Here is an 18,560-nt window from a genome sequence, read left to right as displayed (position 1 = left end):
TAGATATTATACAATACATTTTAATAGGACAAATTATGTTGGCTCAAATGAGTGGATTTATTCTAAATAAAAACCATGAAACTATGTGTAAAATATATATTTTATATTCTAATTAAGTTGTGTAATGTCTAAAGGACAGTGGTGCTTTAAAACATACACTGGGGCCCAAATGTCAGATGCCGTATTAAAAATATAGGATTCACATTTACTATAAAACTCAAAATAACAACATTTTAGGATTTTAAAAACAGAGAAAAGTTATGGCAAAATGAAAAATAAACTGTACAAGATTTCTTAGTCACTAATCAAATTTGTTCATGTGTCTCTTTGTAATTGTTAATTTAAAAATATATTTTATTTCAGAGATTCAAGTAACTGTGCATGACTATTAATAATCAATTTTTAAAAATGTGAAAATTACCTTTATTATTAAAATGACCTGCATTACCTTTCCTTATGGCATTGAAGTTTTCAGACTCTTGCAGTAATGAGATTTTCAAGGACTTGTTTTGGAGAATCAATGTCAGTAAAACTTTTTTAATGTATGCTCACCATCACTTCAGACCTGGCTCCTAATGCTTAAAAAGGAAATTTGTTTATACAAACATTTCTTTTTTTTAAATTGAAGCTAAGATTTCATGAGAATTACCCAGACACTGTCTAGATATTTAAATAAATATATTAGGAATAAAAATATGACAGTTTGCTTTGTTTGTTTGTATTTGGGTTGTTGCTTAAAACTTTTATCGAAACGTCTGCATAAAAAATTACTTGACAAAGGAAGTACCAAAACTAAGTACATTGCAAGTGATTAGAAGCACAGTGGTAAAAAATAAAATAAAAATCGCACAAACAAATATCAATAAAGACAAAAACTCCACTCACAAACTCCTTTTGTGATGCAAGACACATTTCTTTCAGTCATTGGAGTAAAAAATACACATGAACCAACAGAGTCAAATACAAACATGTTACTTTTGTTGTTGCATGTTCAATTTCATTGTGCAAATCTTCAATTTCCGAGTGCATCGTTGTCATTCCATCAAAATCCATCACATCAGGGAAAGAAAAAAAAACAATAGTTCTGATACAACATTAGAAAATGAATCCTAACAAATGCATTTAATAATAAATAAAATCCTCTACATAGAGTATCATTGGTGAGATTTTTTAGTAGCACTTAATATAAGCAAATTAGGTTTATGTGGCAGATATTTGTCATTCTTCTTATATTTGGATTTAAGCAGCTTGGGGTACTTTTGCAATATGCCACCTTAAATATAGTTGAAAATCAGTGCAAGAATAATTTTCAGTGTAATCTGAAAGTGAAGTGCTTTTAAGGAATATCCCATCTTGGATGGCATTTTTCAACCTAGTATACAGTTGCGAAAAGTTTATTTTGTAAACCTGCTCCCTCTTCATCTCTCACTTGCATCTCTATGTGACCTCAAACCTTGAAGCCTTTCTGTCCTGCTCAGTCCTGAGCTACAGTATTTTGGCACATTTTAAAATGTTAAAAATATTATGAAAATCAAATAAGAATCACAAGTCATACTGTACATGCTTAGATGGTATTAGAATGTGGGCTAGGACTGTGTAATGTTGCGTTGCAGGACCAAACAGTCAAATGGCACATAGTTCACTACTGTACATGGTTCAGATGTATATTTCCATCAGTGAAGTGAGTTTAAAGTGCAATTTAGAGAGATTTAAGGGTCTGTGAGTTGAATATTTCTGTTTTTTTTTTCCTGTGATACATCTTTCTAACTGTGCTGTCTAATGAAAAACTCCTCAAAGGCACAGTTTGTAATTAATTGTCTGTTTTTTTTAAATGTATGACTGAGCAGCATTTGAATTCACTATCTTTAATATTCTATAACAGCTTAACACTTTATAACATCTGCACAGTTATATTACTCTCTTTCCGTTACATTTATATTAAGTGCTCTTTGTCTATAATCTATGGCTTTTTCCTTACAAAAATGCTGTAATTTTCCATTTAAATGATAGAAATAATACCAGTTTATACGCATAAATAATCTATTGTCAAATTAAGATAATGTTGGCTTTTGGTAGGTTCTGTTTATGTAACTCATATGCTGATATCTGATTTCACCTCTGACCTTTGGTCGTTCATTGTGATAGAGTTTCAGACTGGTGGGCCAATGAGAATATATAAGAATATATCGCAAATGCATGTTGGGAACGATGTACAGTCAGCGGGACAGGGCACAGTGAACAGTGTTGACCTTATACACACTCGCACACAGACATGTACATGCACACTTTGAGGTGAGGTGTCGGCGTATTTGTAGACGGAGGTCATAATTTGGCGTGCGGGTTCGAGATGATTTCACCGGGGAGGTCTTTGATTGGTAGGTCTCTGGCTTCCCCCCCTCCCACATCTGTGCTCTCACAGCTGCTCTGAGGAGACTCAGGGGGTGGCTTGTAGAGCATGGACGCCAGCAAAAAGAAAGCAGTGCCTAAAACCTGAGAAAAAAAGGAGAAATTAAAGTTGGTATGATTTTTTGCTTCTTCATGAAATGTCTGAAAAATGGTTAACATTCCTCAACAGTTGAGTCATTCCACGAGTCCCTATCTATTGGGTCACCAAAATCATTTATTAATTGGAATGTCTCCTTTAATAAGGTTTAAAAACATGACACACATCAGGGTTCCTCAAATCTTACCCTGGAGAGCCAATGCGCTGCAGAGTTTAGATCCAACCCTGATCAAACTCACCTACCTGTGATTCTCTACTGATCCTGAAGACCTTGATTAGAATGCTCAGGTGTGTTTGATTACGGTTAGAGCTAAACTCTGCAGGAAAATGGATCTCGTGGGCCAGATTTGAGGATTCCTGACATACATTTTATTTTTATATTAGAAATTATCTTGTTTTTTTAGTTGACACCACCTATTTTGTCATGTCCCTCATGGTATTCTATGAAAGTGTACTTGGGATAAAATACAGGGTTTCTGCAGGTTTAATGAGGGTAAATTTAAGACTTTTCAAGACCTTTTTAAAGGAACACTCCACTTTTTTTGGAAATAGGCTCATTCTCCAACTCCCCCAGAGTTAATAATTTGAGTTTTACCGTTTTGAAATCCATTCAGCCGTTCTCCTGTTCTGGCGACTTCACTTTTAGCATAGCTTAGCATAGATCATTGAATCCTATGAGACCAGTAGCATCGTGTTCAAAAATGACCAACGAGTTTCGATATTTGTCCTATTTAAAACTTGACTCCTCTGTAGTTATATCGTGTACTAAGACCGTCAGAAAATGTAAAGCTGCGATTTTCTAGGTCGATAAGATTAGAAACTACACTCCCATTCCGGCGTAATAGTTAAGGAAGTTTGCTGCCCTAATATGGACACAGCAGGCGCAGTAATACCATGTAGCGCCATGAAACTAGTTCCCAGCTGGGTAACTTCCAATGAGGAAAGCTCCCTGTGCATGCAGTTGGTCACGTTGTGCTGCGATGTGCTGCGTGATATTACTGCGCCTGCTTCGGCCATATTACGACAGCAAACTTCCTTGACTATTACGCTGGAATGGGAGTGTAGTTCCTAATCTTATCGGCCTAGAAAATCGTAGCTTTACATTTTCTGCAGGTCTTAGTACACGATATAACTACAGAAGATTCAAGTTTTAAATAGGACAAATATCGAAACTCGTTGGTTTTTGAACGCGATGCTATTGGTCTAATAGGATTCAATGATCTACGCTAAGCTATGCTAAAAGTGATATCGCCAGAACAGGAGAACGGCTGAATGGATTTCAAAACGGTAAAAGTCAACTTATTAACTCAGGGGGGAGTTGGAGAATGAGCCTATTTCCAAAAAAAGTGTAGTGTTCCTTTAAGACCAACTAAAGAAACTTTAAGGAAAAAACAATCGAAGGGAAAACAATACAGCAATATGTCACGGAAGAACATGAAGAGTTGTATTTAAACATTTTAGAGTAAAAATACAAACTGATATAACTTACTTTTAAATTAATTTTTACATAAAGTATGTTAAGGCTCCAATACCTCTGATTTAACCACTCAAATGTGGAAATAACTTTTACTCTCTGATCAGACCCGGTGTATATCTACAGTCGTAAGTTTTGAGAATTACATAAATATTGGAAATTGGAAAAGTTTTATAATAGCAATCTGCATATACTCCAGAATGTTATGAAGAGTGATCAGATGAATTGCATAGTCCTTCTTTGCCATGAAAATTAACTTAATCCCGAAAAAAACTTTCCACTGCATTTCATTGCTGTCATTAAAGGACCTGCTGAGATCATTTCAGTAATCGTCTTGTTAACTCAGGTGAGAATGTTGACCAGCACAAGGCTGGAGATCATTATGTCAGGCTGATTGGGTTAGAATGGCAGACTTGACATGTTAAAAGGAGGGTGATGCTTGAAATCATTGTTCTTCCATTGTTAACCATGGTGACCTTTTATTGCGTTGCATAAAAATGGCTTCACAGGCAAGGATATAGTGGCTACTAAGATTGCACCTAAATCAACAACTTATAGGATCATCAAGAACTTCAAGGAAAGAGGTTCAATTCTTGTTAAGAAGGCTTCAGGGCGTCCAAGAAAGTCCAGCAAGCGCCAGGATGGTCTCCTAAAGAGGATTCAGCTGCGGGATCGGAGTGCCACCAGTGCAGAGCTTGCTCAGGAATGGCAGCAGGCAGGTGTGAGCGCATCTGAACACACAGTGAGGACAAGACTTTTGGAAGATGGCCTGGTGTCAAGAAGGGCAGCAAAAAAGCCACTTCTCTACACAAAAAAAAAACATCAGGGACAGATTGATCTTCTGCAAAAAGTATGGCGAATGGACTGCTGAGGACTGGGGCAAAGTCATATTCTCAGATGAAGCCTCTTTCCGATTGTTTGGGGCATCTGGAAAAAGGCTTGTCCGGAGAAGAAAAGGTGAGCGCTACCATCAGTCCTGTGTCATGCCAACAGTAAAGCATCCTGAGACCATTCATGTGTGGGGTTGCTTCTCATCCAAGGGAGTGGGCTCACTCACAATTTTGCCCAAAAACACAGCCATGAATAAAGAATGGTACCAAAACACCCTCCAACAGCAACTTCTTCCAACAATCCAACAACAGTTTGGTGAAGAACAATGCATTTTCCAGCACGATGGAGCACCGTGCCATAAGGCAAAAGTGATAACTAAGTGGCTCGGGGAGCAAAACGTTGACATTTGCCTGGAAACTCCCCAGATCTTAATTCCATTGAGAACTTGTGGTCAATCCTCAAGAGGCGGGTGGACAAACAAAAACCCACTAATTCTGACAAACTCCAAGAAGTGATTATGAAAGAATGGGTTGCTATCAGTCAGGATTTGGCCCAGAAGTTGATTGAGAGCATGCCCAGTCCAATTGCAGAGGTCCTGAAAAAGAAGGGCCAACACTGCAAATACTGACTCTTTGCATAAATGTCATGTAATTGTTGATAAAAGCCTTTGAAACGTATGAAGTGCTTGTAATTATATTTCAGTACATCACAGAAACAACTGAAACAAAGATCTAAAAGCAGTTTAGCAGCAAACTTTGTGAAAACTAATATTTGTGTCATTCTCAAAACTTTTGGCCACGACTATATATACCTCTTCACTGCTGTTTCTCCTCAATAGTGTTTAAACAACACTCTAAAATCTATGTTAGTCCTGAAATAAAATACAAGCCATCTAGTTTTTTTAATTAGGAGCACTTAAAAATTATCCTTTCCATTAAGCGGTGACTCCTTAAAGTGATTTACAGGGAAATTTAGTTTTTACCTTTGTAATGCCAAATGACTAATCTAATTAAAACAGAATCAGAATAAAAACAAGTAGAATAAAAATAAGTTACCAATCAAATGAAATCTGTATTAACAAAATGCATTTGTACAACAGAGGTGGCACAGAAGAACAAAGTGCTTTGTAGGTGTATTTTCATTTTTAATGAGGCTCAGAGGTTGCATGAGTGCAATCAAATTCATAAATTCATGTTGAGATTAATGTTTTTCAAATATAACATTTTGAATTCAGAAATATTAAATAATTTAAATAACTGAAAAGATACTTTAAAATGAAACTAAATCTGCCAGTAGGTGGTGGCAAGTCACTGATTTAATTACTGAATCATATCATTCATTTGATTCATTCAGGAATAAAGCAAGTGACTGTCTTTATGAATGGGGAATTGAATCATTTCACTAGATTAGTTTAAAAACGCACGTTCATTCATAAACGAAACACCACTGTGTTTGGACGGTGATGTGCAGTGGCTCAGTTGTGACTTGTTTCAGACCATTTGTGACGACGAAATAGAAAAAAATCAGGCACTAGTGTTATAGTCAAACACAAGTCACTTAATATTAACTTCTTGTTTATTTAACAGTTGTATTAAATCAATATCACATTTACAAACTCCAAGTAAATTTATGATTATTCATTAAATTCAAATAATTTAGTTCCGTATCCACAGTAACCCTTCAACCCTGTTACACAAGTCATTCTTTTCCCATAAAATAATGAACTGATCCTTACGTGACATCATTAACAGGAAGTGACATCATATAAGTCATCTGAAAACATTGTGAGCAGACACAGGCAAGTTACCACCATCTTTTATAACTATAACTTATTAATATTGTGATATTGTGGTTGTCAAGCTTAACAACTCCACCCTGTTACATCAAATAAAGATAGAAAACTTTTACTTGATCTTTGATATTTTAACAATGTTCATGATTTCTTAATATCATGCATACCATGTGCTCTCCTGTTATTCCCTACATTTAGAGCAAAAAATCACAACCCCGTTACTTATTTGATCATAACATGGTTGTGAGATGAAGTTATCCAGTAATTTAAATGAATTATTATACCACATGCATATGTTGAATGTAGTAATGTCCAGGTAAAAGCTGTGTGTGTGCGCACATGTGTGTTCTGCCTAGATCTTTACATCTCAGTTCAATTGCAATTTATATCTGTTGTCTTTCTTGGCTACATTATGAAATACAGTGTTTATAGAAAATCTTAGAGTGAACTTGAGTAAAAAACAACTATTTATATGGTAAGATGTATTTGTCTCTTGTCTTACACCTACATTATTATTAATTATTTAAGTTTATGAAAATGTAATGTTTGTTGAACTCAGTTTGAAATGTTCAGAGCCATCATAAGAATACTGAATTTTAGTTTAAATTCTTAAGTTAAGCCACTTCTTAGATCAGAAATGATGAGGTTGCTGTCACTAAAAGTTAAATTTCAGGCTTTAGCATAGCAAAAGTGTAAGATTTTATGTAACTTTTATATTTACAAATACATTGTATAATCATATTCAGAGAACTCACATAGTGTCCATAACAGGGCTGAAGACTAATAGTGGCCATATTAAAATAATGTCGAATAATAATAGGGATTTGATGCCTGAGGTGGGAAAATATGTTTTTTTTTTTTTTTTTTTTTTTCTGGAAGTTAAATATGTCATAAATGTTGAGGGGTGTTCAGAAAAGTAATACATTTTGATAAAAATTTAAAAATGTATAAGTCCAAATCGTACCCGTTTCGTAGAATGACTCAGTTGTGTAAAACAACACCCTTTTTATATCATCAAAAACAACTCTGTTCATAGTGACCCGTTTCGGTGCATGTCTCTTTAAATGTTAATGAGCTAATGTTCACTTCGCCTCTCTCTCTCTCTCTCACTCTCTCTCTCTTTTTAACATTATTAAAACTACATACTGAGTGACTGATACCATCTTTAATGTATTTTCGAGATCTGCGGTAAGCTATCTGTTGTTGCTTTCAGTATGATTATAAATGTCACCCAATATGATATTCAAACTCTCATTAGACACTTTTAACACTAAATAAAGCACCTGAGATTATCATTGTCATAGGTTGTATGTTGTTGTTCCAGCCACGACGCAGCGGAAATAGAAACGTTTTCTAAAATAGAAATTTCGCCATCATGTCTAGTTGGGACAAAAACTCACGGGGTCACGTCGCGTGCAGTTAGGACACATACATGTTACGTTTTCAGATTACCTTTTATTGAGATTGTTATGCTGATAATATTTGGTAACGGAAACCTTTGCATTAAAATAGCAAAATGGAAGCATTTCCACTAATAGTTTCAGACTTTTGATTCCCACTTGATTATACTTAAGCTTTTATGAAACTCTTGAAATTGACATGTCAACATACTGCTGGAGGCCATTTAGTGCTTGAAAATAAAGGGCCACCTGTGGCAAATTGAGAAGTTAGTTTCAAAAGTTTCATACAAGTTAAAGTGTATTAAATGTGGTATGAGTCAGCATTGGTTTCTCAGGGAACAGATTTGCTTAATTGTCAGATATTTTCAAGTCTGTTTTTCTCTACCTTGTAGATGATGCCTGCGATGAGCGAATACTGGCTCATGGCTGAGTTGTGGTACAGGTAACAGGAGCCGTATTCCCCACACTGCTCCTCCCACAGTAGACATGAGATGTCAATCACAGAGCCGAAAGCTATAGGGCCTGGGATCCCACCGAGAGTCCTTACTACAATCCACTGGATTCCAAGTCCAAACGATCTCTGTCTGTCAGGAACACACCTGCAGGAGAAGCCAGACAATTACATTAGGCTATATTGACAAACACCTGTATTATAAGGTAAGCCTTAAGAGATCCTACGGTCTGTGTTTGGAATGAAATAATGTCTTACATATACACTAAACATTTTTTTAAGAAATAGTGAAAGAGCTGGCATTATTCCACAATACAATTCTGATTTGAAACAGTAGTATGCTATATTGTCGCATGACTTTTTAAGTCTTTTATGCTCACCAAGACAGGATTAATTCAAACCAAAATACAGTAAAAACAGTAATATTATAAAATATGATTAATGTTTAATGTGATTTATTCCTGTGATGTCAAAGCTGAATTTTCAGCCATTGGCCTCAGTGTCACATGACCCTTCAGAAATCATTGTAATATGCTGAATTGGTGCTCAAAATATATAATAAATTGTAGCAGATCTATACAGGGGGAGCTGGGGAGGTGGAGGGTTTCAAAAGAACTGTGAAAGTGTGCTGCATGCAAACTGCTCTAGTGAATGCTAACCACCCATTTAAATGCAAAGCAGAAAGCTCATTGGCTGAGTATGCAACATGAACCAGTCAGCTGGTGCCAAGGAGTTTAACGCTGTGAATATCATCAGTTTGCGGTAAGGACCCATCAGCCAGCACCATCTAGAGTTTCATGACAGAACTTGGCCATAAAAACATTTCGATCAATTTACTGTATAAAAGTACTAATTTCTTTCAAAAGAAAAAAATACTGATCCCAAACTTTTGAACCGCAGTGTACAGTATAAGCAGTGGTCATACCTGAGTGTGGCAGTAAGTGCAGGGATGCTGCAGAGGAAAGTGAAGAAGATGATGACGAAGAGGAAGGTGAGGAAGGCTGGCATGTGATTGCAGGACGACACACACCTCCCTTCTTCAGCAAAACCGTGTTCTCCCCATGATATATTTCCTACCACACAGCTGCAGCTAGAGAACACCTGTGAACGCATAAACACACACACACACACACACACACACACCAATAGGGACAAATGCATAACCAAGAATAAGACATAAGCTATGTTTCCATCCAAAGATGCAAAATTAACAGCTATAGATTCACATTCACAAACTTAGAAACTTTTTCTTGCACCAAAACAACGCATAATCAAAAACATTTAAGCAGCTTGGTTTTAATACTTCTGTAAGTTTAGTTTAGTTTAGTCACTTTATTGTCGACAAATTTATCTTTGGCTTCACCACAAAAATACATTTAACATCATCACACAGGTTGCATAAAAGGCAACAAGTGACACAATCAGCCCTACTCACACTCAGATCCCAGTATTTAAAATTTTATTTTTATTTTAATTCAAGGCAGTTGGCACAAATTCCACATTCCTTGGAAGAGGTTGCCTAAAACGTCTTTTTGATGGTAAAAGCTGAAATTTAATATTTAAAGGATGAATATTAAAGCAGTCTTCAATAATAGCCTGTGCTTCTGTTTGAATCTTGTTTGATAGATTTCAATCAATTGTCTTTGTGGCTGTCCTACAATTGCACTAGCAATTTTACCTACTCGTCCCAGTTTTTGCATTTCTTTAACTGGCAGTAGCCCATACCACACAGTCATATTAAAACGTATAACACGCTCAACAAGATTTGTATAAACCATCTCTAAAATATGTTGACTCACACCAAAATGTTGTAACCTCATAATAAGATGTAATCTCTGCATTGCTTCTGAACAACATTTTTAACATTTCCAGCAAATGTCAATTTACTATCAATAAATGTTCCTAAATACTTCTGACCGCTTCTATTTGATGTCCATCAAGTACCAAGGGTTCTAACCCTTCAATAAAATGTAATTTATTCCTACTAATGACCAGTTCCTTGGTTTTGTTCACATTTATCCCCAGTGAACTCAATTTTCAGCAAATTTATGAAATTATAATACAAGCTGTCTCTTTCTGTTCCAACTTTACTCGACCGGCCAACAAGACGTCCACATATTTAAATAAGCTAAAGTATGAATCCTGGATCTTAAAAGTTTTGAAACTTGTCTTGTCCACCATGTCTTCATAGTGCAAACTCATAAATATTGATACCAAAAGATAGAAGAAAATCGATTCCTCATGATATGACCTCTCAAATGCTATTACCTGAAAAAAAAGTGTGCAGATACGCCAGAGTTGAAGGGATAGTTAACCAAATAAATATCAATTCTGACATTAATTACCCTCATGTCATTCAAACCTGAGGAACTTTGTTCATCTTCGGAACACAAATTAAGATAATTTTAATGAAATCCGAGAGCTTTTTGACCCTGCATAGACAGCAACCTGTCAGTTGCACTGCTGTCTATGCAGGGTCAGAAAGCTCTCGGATTGCACCAAATATATCTTAATTTGTGTCCCAAAGATGAATGAAGGTCTTACAGGTTTGGAACGACGTGAGGGAGAGTAATTAATAAAAGAATTTTCATTTTTGGGTGAACTATCCCTTTAATTGACTGATCGTGTTGTTAAAAGAGTGTATGCAACACTGAGAAAGTGTAGACTGTGGGGTCTGTGTACCTGTCTGCCTCTGGGGCTGTGTGTGTGGTTGAGCGAGCTACAGCCGGCATGGCAGGGAGAGAAATACATCACTCCATTCGCACCACACACAGGGTTAAACAACTCCTTTACACAGTGACAGCCGGTGTTACAGCTTGCAGTCAGGTTGCCCATATCTGAAAAGCTGAAAGAAGAATTTCAGTTTTAAATTTCATTTCACCTCAACTAATCAATAACACATTGTCAGTCAATCCCCTTGTTCCTGCTCTGGGTATTAATTCAAACCATTAGCTGTGCAATAAAACAAGCTTTCAGAATGTCAGACATGATTTTGAAAAACCAATAGCTAAAGGTGACTAAAAAGTAATTAATTTGACTTCATTGTTTAGGTTGTGATTAATATCAAATAGCCTGGATTCTTCCATAAGCTTTTTATTTCTTCAAAGGAACGAAAACATAATTCAGTTGTTTATTTGCATCAGTAAATTAATATATTTGTCCTCACTTTAAAAATAGGACAGTAGACCACAGAGAGGAAAGCAAGAGTAAGGGGACAGGACGGGGCACATTTTTTTCATTAAATAACAAATGTGCTAAACTAGCAATAACCTCAAACTGATTTATGCAGATGTTGACCTCTTGCTGTAATAATACACTTAATGGCCATCTATATGTGTAAATATTGCAGTTGAACATAACAGGAGTAAAGGATCTGAACTAGGGGTGTGCAAAGCAGCCGGTACTGGTATCTGTATTTGTATTTGTTGAGGGGGGAAAGTATTTGTATTTGTATTTGTATTTGAGTAAGATTCAAAATAGGTGTAAAAATCCTGTATTTTGTGCATTACACTTCTAATTTAAGTTATAGTGTAAGTATTCTTTAATTATGTCCATTATAATAATTATGGATATGCAATATTGGTTGATGTTTTTGAACATGTAACAAGGAACGTCATTAAAAGAAAATAACACAACAGCCATTACCTCATCCATGGTTAAACCAACAACTAATAAAATACCATTGTGAACTTTATGAACCCCACCACCACCCGTCCTTGTTGGAGGACGCTGAACAGACAGAATAAAAACAAAAAATACTTCAAAGAACTGTTCTTCTTCTGAATGAACTTCTTTCCCGTGGCGTCTGCCGTTGCTCAGCAACCATGACCTGATCTCTCAATGAAGACTCGGAAGTTTCAGCAAAGCATAAATGGATTTCCAGCATTAAAAATCGCTTGCAGTAGCTCTGCTATTAAATTTATTTAAAAATGGTTATTCCTGTACAGATATGATAAGCTGGTCCTCCAACTTGGCTGTTTTTCAATGTTATTAAGGGAAAGGGTGAAGCTGATTGGTTGGTTCTTGTCACATGACCTGCGTGCGCTTGTGGCATTCTGAAAAGTTGAGATGTATTTATCTCGAAGTGCATAGCACCGTGTGCGCCTCGTTCCATTATGAGTGCGCATACCGGGCGTCTACATGTGAAATAACGAACTTGAGCACGCATGTGAACGCCCCTTAATGGAATAATCTCCCGATCAAACTCTGCTTCCCAAAAGCTATAAACTGCCTCCAGAACCCAGTTAAGGTACAAAAATCTATTCAACAACAATAGTGATGCAGTGAAGTCTTTTTTCGCTCAGCCGAGCCTTCTCTGTTGTCGACTCCTGAATGTCACTCACTCACTCACTCACTCACTCACTCACTCACTCACTCACTCACTCACTCACTCACTCACTCACTCACTCACTCATGCGGGCATACACTGACTGCGGTCTCATGAGGAAACACTGCTTTTTGATATAAAGTTTTTCTTGTTCCCGAATACAAATATTTTTTAAAGTATTTGTTTGAAATAAGTATTCGTAAAAAACACACTATTTGTGCCTTTCCGAATACTGTACCCCTAATCTGAACACACAGTGTTAGCTCTGTGTGGGAACTCATCAGCTATTCTGGGCCAACACACCAACACCATTGAGGAAAACTGAGGAAAGGCACAAACAGCCTCAGCAAATCTTCAGAGTGAAGCTCTGAATCATAAAAGATTCAAAGTGGCCATTGTTAATATTATTTCAAGGCTTCACTCTTTGTCCTTTTATGTTTCAAATAGATGTACTTCCTCTTTTACACATACACACTGTGCTTCTTGTGTTTCAAGTCAGGAAAACCATCCCTAGACAGCTAGACAAATAAATAAGCACATCTTCATTACACCTTATTATAAATAATTATAGTTCTTTCCTATTCATATAAGGTAATGTAGAACTCCTGAATAATTTGATTGGTTGTCAGAGACTTCTGGGCTAATGTTGTTTGTATAAATATGACATTCCTGAATAAAGATAGGGATAAGTAACAGATAAGATAAACGTCCAAAGACCTAATCTAATCATAATGCATTCAGAGGGTTTCGTACCTGTTGTTGAGGATGTCTGTCTGCAGGTAGGAGGCGCTGTAGTGGTTGTGTGTAAAGTTGTTGAAGTATGGGGCGGTTACTCCTGCCATAGGCACATTAGGACAGTGCACCAAAAAGATGAAGATAGCCGACAGACTGACCACTGCGCACAGCATGCAGAAACGGATGATCCCGCGGCAGCGAAGGTTCAGCTTTTTTACAATGAAGCCACCCAGGAAGGTGCCTCCTCCACCAGCTGGTACCACCATATACCCTGGTATGAGAAGACGGAGTTAAAAACAACTCAGTGAAGTTGTTTCTTACACTACCAGTCAAAGATTTTTTTATGTTTTTTTTTAAAGAAGCTTTGATCACAGGAATACATTACATTTTAAAACATGTTCAAGTAGAAAGCAGTTATTTTAAATAGTGAAACTACTTCACAATATTAGTGCTTTTGCTGTTATTCGGATCGAATAAATGCAGGCTTGGTGAGAAGAAAACAATTCTTTAAAAAACATTAAAAATCTTACTGTTCAAAAACTTTCGACTGGTAGTGTATATACTACTTTGTTCATAATTTGAGTTCAACTTAGGGCTGGGCAATTTGGCTTAGAATCAAAATCTCGATTAATTGAACATTTTAACCCGATTACGATTAATGAACGATTATTTTATTTATTAATAAAATTATATTTAATTATATTTATATAATATTTATTTTTTTGCCCTCATAGTTCACTGACAAGTTTTGTACAGTAAATATGTTCACATATTACAAGCGAGAGATTTTTGGATGAAGGGTGCATTACTTGATTTTAAAATAATTGAAGGAAACACACACTATCTACGATCTATGATTATTAATTGAACATCAGTGTTGAACAACTGAAATTAAAGCAAGCATTGCTTAAAACGAAAAGTCACATTTTTCTTAAATTAGTGAAAATAAATAACTTGCACTATTGGAAACAAAATAAATAATTTTCAATGTTTTTCATATTAAAAGTAGAAAATAAGCAGTATCTCCTCTAAATAAAATTACCCTTGTATATCCTGTAAATACTTTTTACTGTATAAATACTGTTTAAGCTCTCCATCGACATGTCGGCGGAATAACGGAACGGAGCGCTTGTGTTTTTTAAAGGGAAAGTAATTGAAATAATCTTCCTGGAAAAATTTGAACGATTATAGGTTCTGAATGTCGATTTCGATTATTTTTCGATTAATCGCCCAGCCCTAGTTCAATTGACATGTGAGTCTTACCGAACCAGGTTGCTGCCTCTGAAGCACTCAGACTAAACTGAGACTCTAGAAATTTGGGGCCAAACGTGGACATCCCGGCTATAAGCGTGGCCTCCGTGGCACCAGCGAGACACAGAAAGATAAAGTAGGGTTCTTCAAAAGAAGCAGCATTGATCTATACAGAAAAAGAAAGAAAATAGCTCATTCGGTCATTTAAATTATTTTTTGCATCTTGCAATTGAGCACCGAAAAACTCACAACTTTCCCAATTTTATTAATGTAATCCCTTGTTGTGAAAAGGAAATACAGTCATTAAATGTACTTGCAGAAAATATATTAATGAAAGACTGCTTCTTATTACTAAAGTAGACGTGTTGATTTTTAACAGTTCTAAACATGAATTGCTTCACATAGGGCCTACATCCTTTTTTAAACCATGTAGAACACATTTATAAATGATTTTATCCAGCATTTTAAGTTTAAATGTCACATGATGTTCAGTTGACATTACTCTGCCAACTATTCCAACATTTCAATTATAGAGATAACTTTATGGATAACATTCAACAGCTTCAACTGACAGCACTGCGTTCTGCTTTTTTCTTGTTTTGTTCGAAAGACCATTAGTGAAAGGCAGCAATTGTCTTTCAAAGGCCTTTGAAAACTGAACAGAGGGGAAAAAACTGGAGGTTTTAATGATATCTAGCGGAAACTTGCGGCAAGATGAAAACTAGCAAACCAAATGAAAAACGACAACCCAATAACTGGTACGTGGCAGTTGTAAAAGTAAAGTGTCAGTGAAAAGTGCTAATTTCCTGGATCTTTAAAAAGCATCTAGGGACCCATCACCCAGCTGAATTCGCTGAACTTGCCAGACTAGAAAACGACAACCTCAGCTACTTCCAGTCAACCAAGTGTCTAAATATAAACACAGTGGCACAGCACATGATAACAGACTGTGAAGTGCAGTATATAGTCAAACAAGTATGACTTTTAATACATAGCAAAGGAAACAAACCTTCCTCTCTCTGGTCATGTGTTCATACCTGGGCAAGTCTTTTACTGTTTTGCCAAACTGAGGATCAGACGCAGTGACCTGACTGCCATCCTTCAGCTGGTGGGCCTCTGAAACCCGCATAGCCACATACCGCTGAGAGCCTACAAGATTTAGAAAGTGAGAGTGTTATTCACACTAATACTACTGTAAAACTGTATTGCAGTCACTTGACTTCTTTTAAATCACGCTTGTGGTTAGCACCTGGTAGCTGCCTTGGGTAACCCAATATAGGCAGAGCGATAACCAGAGCTGCTGCTCCTCCTGCCAGGAAACCAATCCACCAAGCTCCCACCCACAGTGGGTTTTCAGGAGTCAGCTCTGTCCTAAAAGAGACAAAGAGAGGGAGAAAGAGAAATTTTAGTTTTAGAAAGTATTGGAGTGACTAAAGAAAATGTGCAAAGTTTAGTATTTAAAATAAATTGTCATGTTTGTATTAATTTTATGTGTTTATGTCAGATTTCGGAGTCATAAGGTCCAAATTGATCCTAGTTTGTTACAGAATTTTAAATGTACGGCCCTATGATTCTGCGATGCAAAAACATGGACGGAATCGTGGATTCCAGTCATAACAATGTAATTTACTCGTGGAACGTCACAGAATTTTGGATGAATTAATCAAAAGTAGGTCAGTACACTTAAATCAAAATGCAATATGTACTAGTGTTTGTAAATACTAAGCCACAAAATACTATTTAAAAATGATTCCAGCATGTTTTGCATGTCTATGTGTGAATGAATGGCGTGGTTTCGTTTACTACACACATACTGAAGCGTGCAGGACGCTTGCGGTGTTTTCAGCCTCTGCCGCGTCAATTTAGGAGTGCGTAAACACATAAACATAATCTCTAGAACTGCTTTGAGAGTCACTTCATGAGCATTTTACCATTTCTTGTGAGAAAAACCAAACAGCAAACCATCAAAATTAAAGTTTGGTTTAACTTGAGGAAACTGTGACAGAAATATATTACAAAATGTAACGATAGTACTACTACTAATAATAAAATTAAATATTAATGTTATTTTTAAGGAATATTAACCAGAAAACATATTTAATTAATTAAACATGCTTTTTGATGAATGCCATTTAATTTAACTATTAAACCAGAAAAATAATGGAATCCAGAAAAATAAAACTCTCAAAATAATTCTGCATTTCTGCAACCTAGCCAATATTTGTATTTTGCAACATTTATATTTATATTTTAGATAAATACAGGACATTTGTATGTGGTCAGTGACACTTATTATATTTATATAATTGTAATATTTATATAATTTGTGTATTTGTTTTTTTAAGGAATATTATGCATGCTTATTCATTTTAAATAATAGATTACTCAGCTGTAGATACAATTCTAGCAAATTTTTAAAAAAATTATCCATTTCTTCCTATGTCCATAAACTATGTTAATATTGGTGCATCCCTACATTAAATTGAAGATAAATATGTATCAGGGTTCTAAAAAATATCAGTGACGGTTAGTGTTCAGGAAAATGTAACTGCACAATTAATCACTAGTAGTCTGACACTTGTGACAACCTAGGAATAATTGATCCAAAAATGCAAATTCTGTCACTGCTTATGTAATACTGTATATTACATCTGTAATTTATACATAAATATGGCCTAAAAAAATTACTTGTTTTAGTAAGGTGAGTACTACTTTGTTAAAAACGTTTATTTTTGTACTCATTAGCCACTTACGTTTGGTCGATTTCTGTGTAAATGTTGAGAAAAAATCCACCCAGCAAGTATCCAGCCGCAGGTCCTACAATGGCCGCTGTGTAGAAGATCCCTGAGAAAACAGAAGCAAGCATATCAATATTAAGACCCCTGAGTCATATGAAAGCTCATCTGGGTTTTCTGTTTTCGAAACCAAAAGACACAGTAAGATGCAGTTTGTATTTCCAGTGCCTATGTCTGGAAAGGGGGCAAACAGGGTAGCGATTGTCCTCAGTGGCCTTTGAAAACTGGACGTTGGGGAGAAAGACAATGGAAGGAGTTTTATTGATGTCTGAGGTGGAAACTAGTGGCTCTCACTGATAACACTGAAAATGACTAGGTGTGTCAAAGCCTGAATGGGATAAAGTGACAGGGTTCAGTGAGGGCAAATATCAATTTGTGAGAGTTTTCCATGTAACGCACAAGACATATCACACATAAGTTTTTATATTCAGTACATATTTTCAAGTTTTTTTATGGCGTCATCATACTCACCTATGTATACAGGTGCGTAGTTTGACTTGACGTTTTCATCTAGGTAGGTGACCCCGAGGGTGTACAGTGGGGTTGCTCCGACTCCATGCAGAAACTGGCCCAGCATAAAGACGTAGCGGTATGCCGAGAGGCCACCTTCCTCGCCGACACAAGTCTCGGTGTGATTGGCCGAACACAGTCCCATGCGCTCTGGTACTCTCACCTGATAGGGCGGTGTGGTGAAGTGGGGCAGGGCAAAGACCAGAGAGCCCAATGCCATGATGAGCACACCCCAGCCCAGCCATCGAGGTTTATGACCAGTACCACCATAGTAGCTCACAAATGTCAGGCACACACAAGCAGCAATGTCGTAGGAGCTTGCGATGAGTCCCGCCTGCAATGGCAACACACATAACCCATTGTGTTAAAAACCCAGGTGTACTCAAATCCCAATGTGAATACTGTCCATCCTATAATGTGTGAGAGTAGTATTACCCAAAACCACTGTGATATGCAAGATGGTTGGGTTGTGATGCTTCTCTGATTTAAAG

At 36.4% G+C, this 18,560-nt stretch overlaps 1 protein-coding gene across 1 annotated transcript in view; it reads right to left on the bottom strand.

The window, feature by feature from the left end:
• Positions 1-1,522: 1,522 nt before the first annotated feature.
• Positions 1,523-18,560, bottom strand: part of slco4a1 (solute carrier organic anion transporter family, member 4A1) — a 37,868-nt gene continuing 20,830 nt past the window's right edge. Inside the window, 11 exon segments of the mRNA XM_073823730.1 lie at positions 1,523-2,490; positions 8,386-8,599; positions 9,377-9,552; positions 11,134-11,296; positions 13,532-13,784; positions 14,777-14,902; positions 14,905-14,930; positions 15,802-15,913; positions 16,014-16,135; positions 17,518-17,608; positions 18,031-18,403. Coding sequence (XP_073679831.1) covers positions 2,323-2,490; positions 8,386-8,599; positions 9,377-9,552; positions 11,134-11,296; positions 13,532-13,784; positions 14,777-14,902; positions 14,905-14,930; positions 15,802-15,913; positions 16,014-16,135; positions 17,518-17,608; positions 18,031-18,403 — 1,824 coding nt within the window. The 3' untranslated portion in view covers positions 1,523-2,322.

The sequence above is a fragment of the Garra rufa genome, chromosome 18 (genome assembly GCF_049309525.1).
Source record: "Garra rufa chromosome 18, GarRuf1.0, whole genome shotgun sequence".
In the NCBI taxonomy this organism is placed as follows: Eukaryota; Metazoa; Chordata; class Actinopteri; order Cypriniformes; family Cyprinidae; genus Garra; species Garra rufa.
Note: the sequence above shows the minus strand (reverse complement) of the source record. Positions and strands in the feature narration are given on the sequence as shown.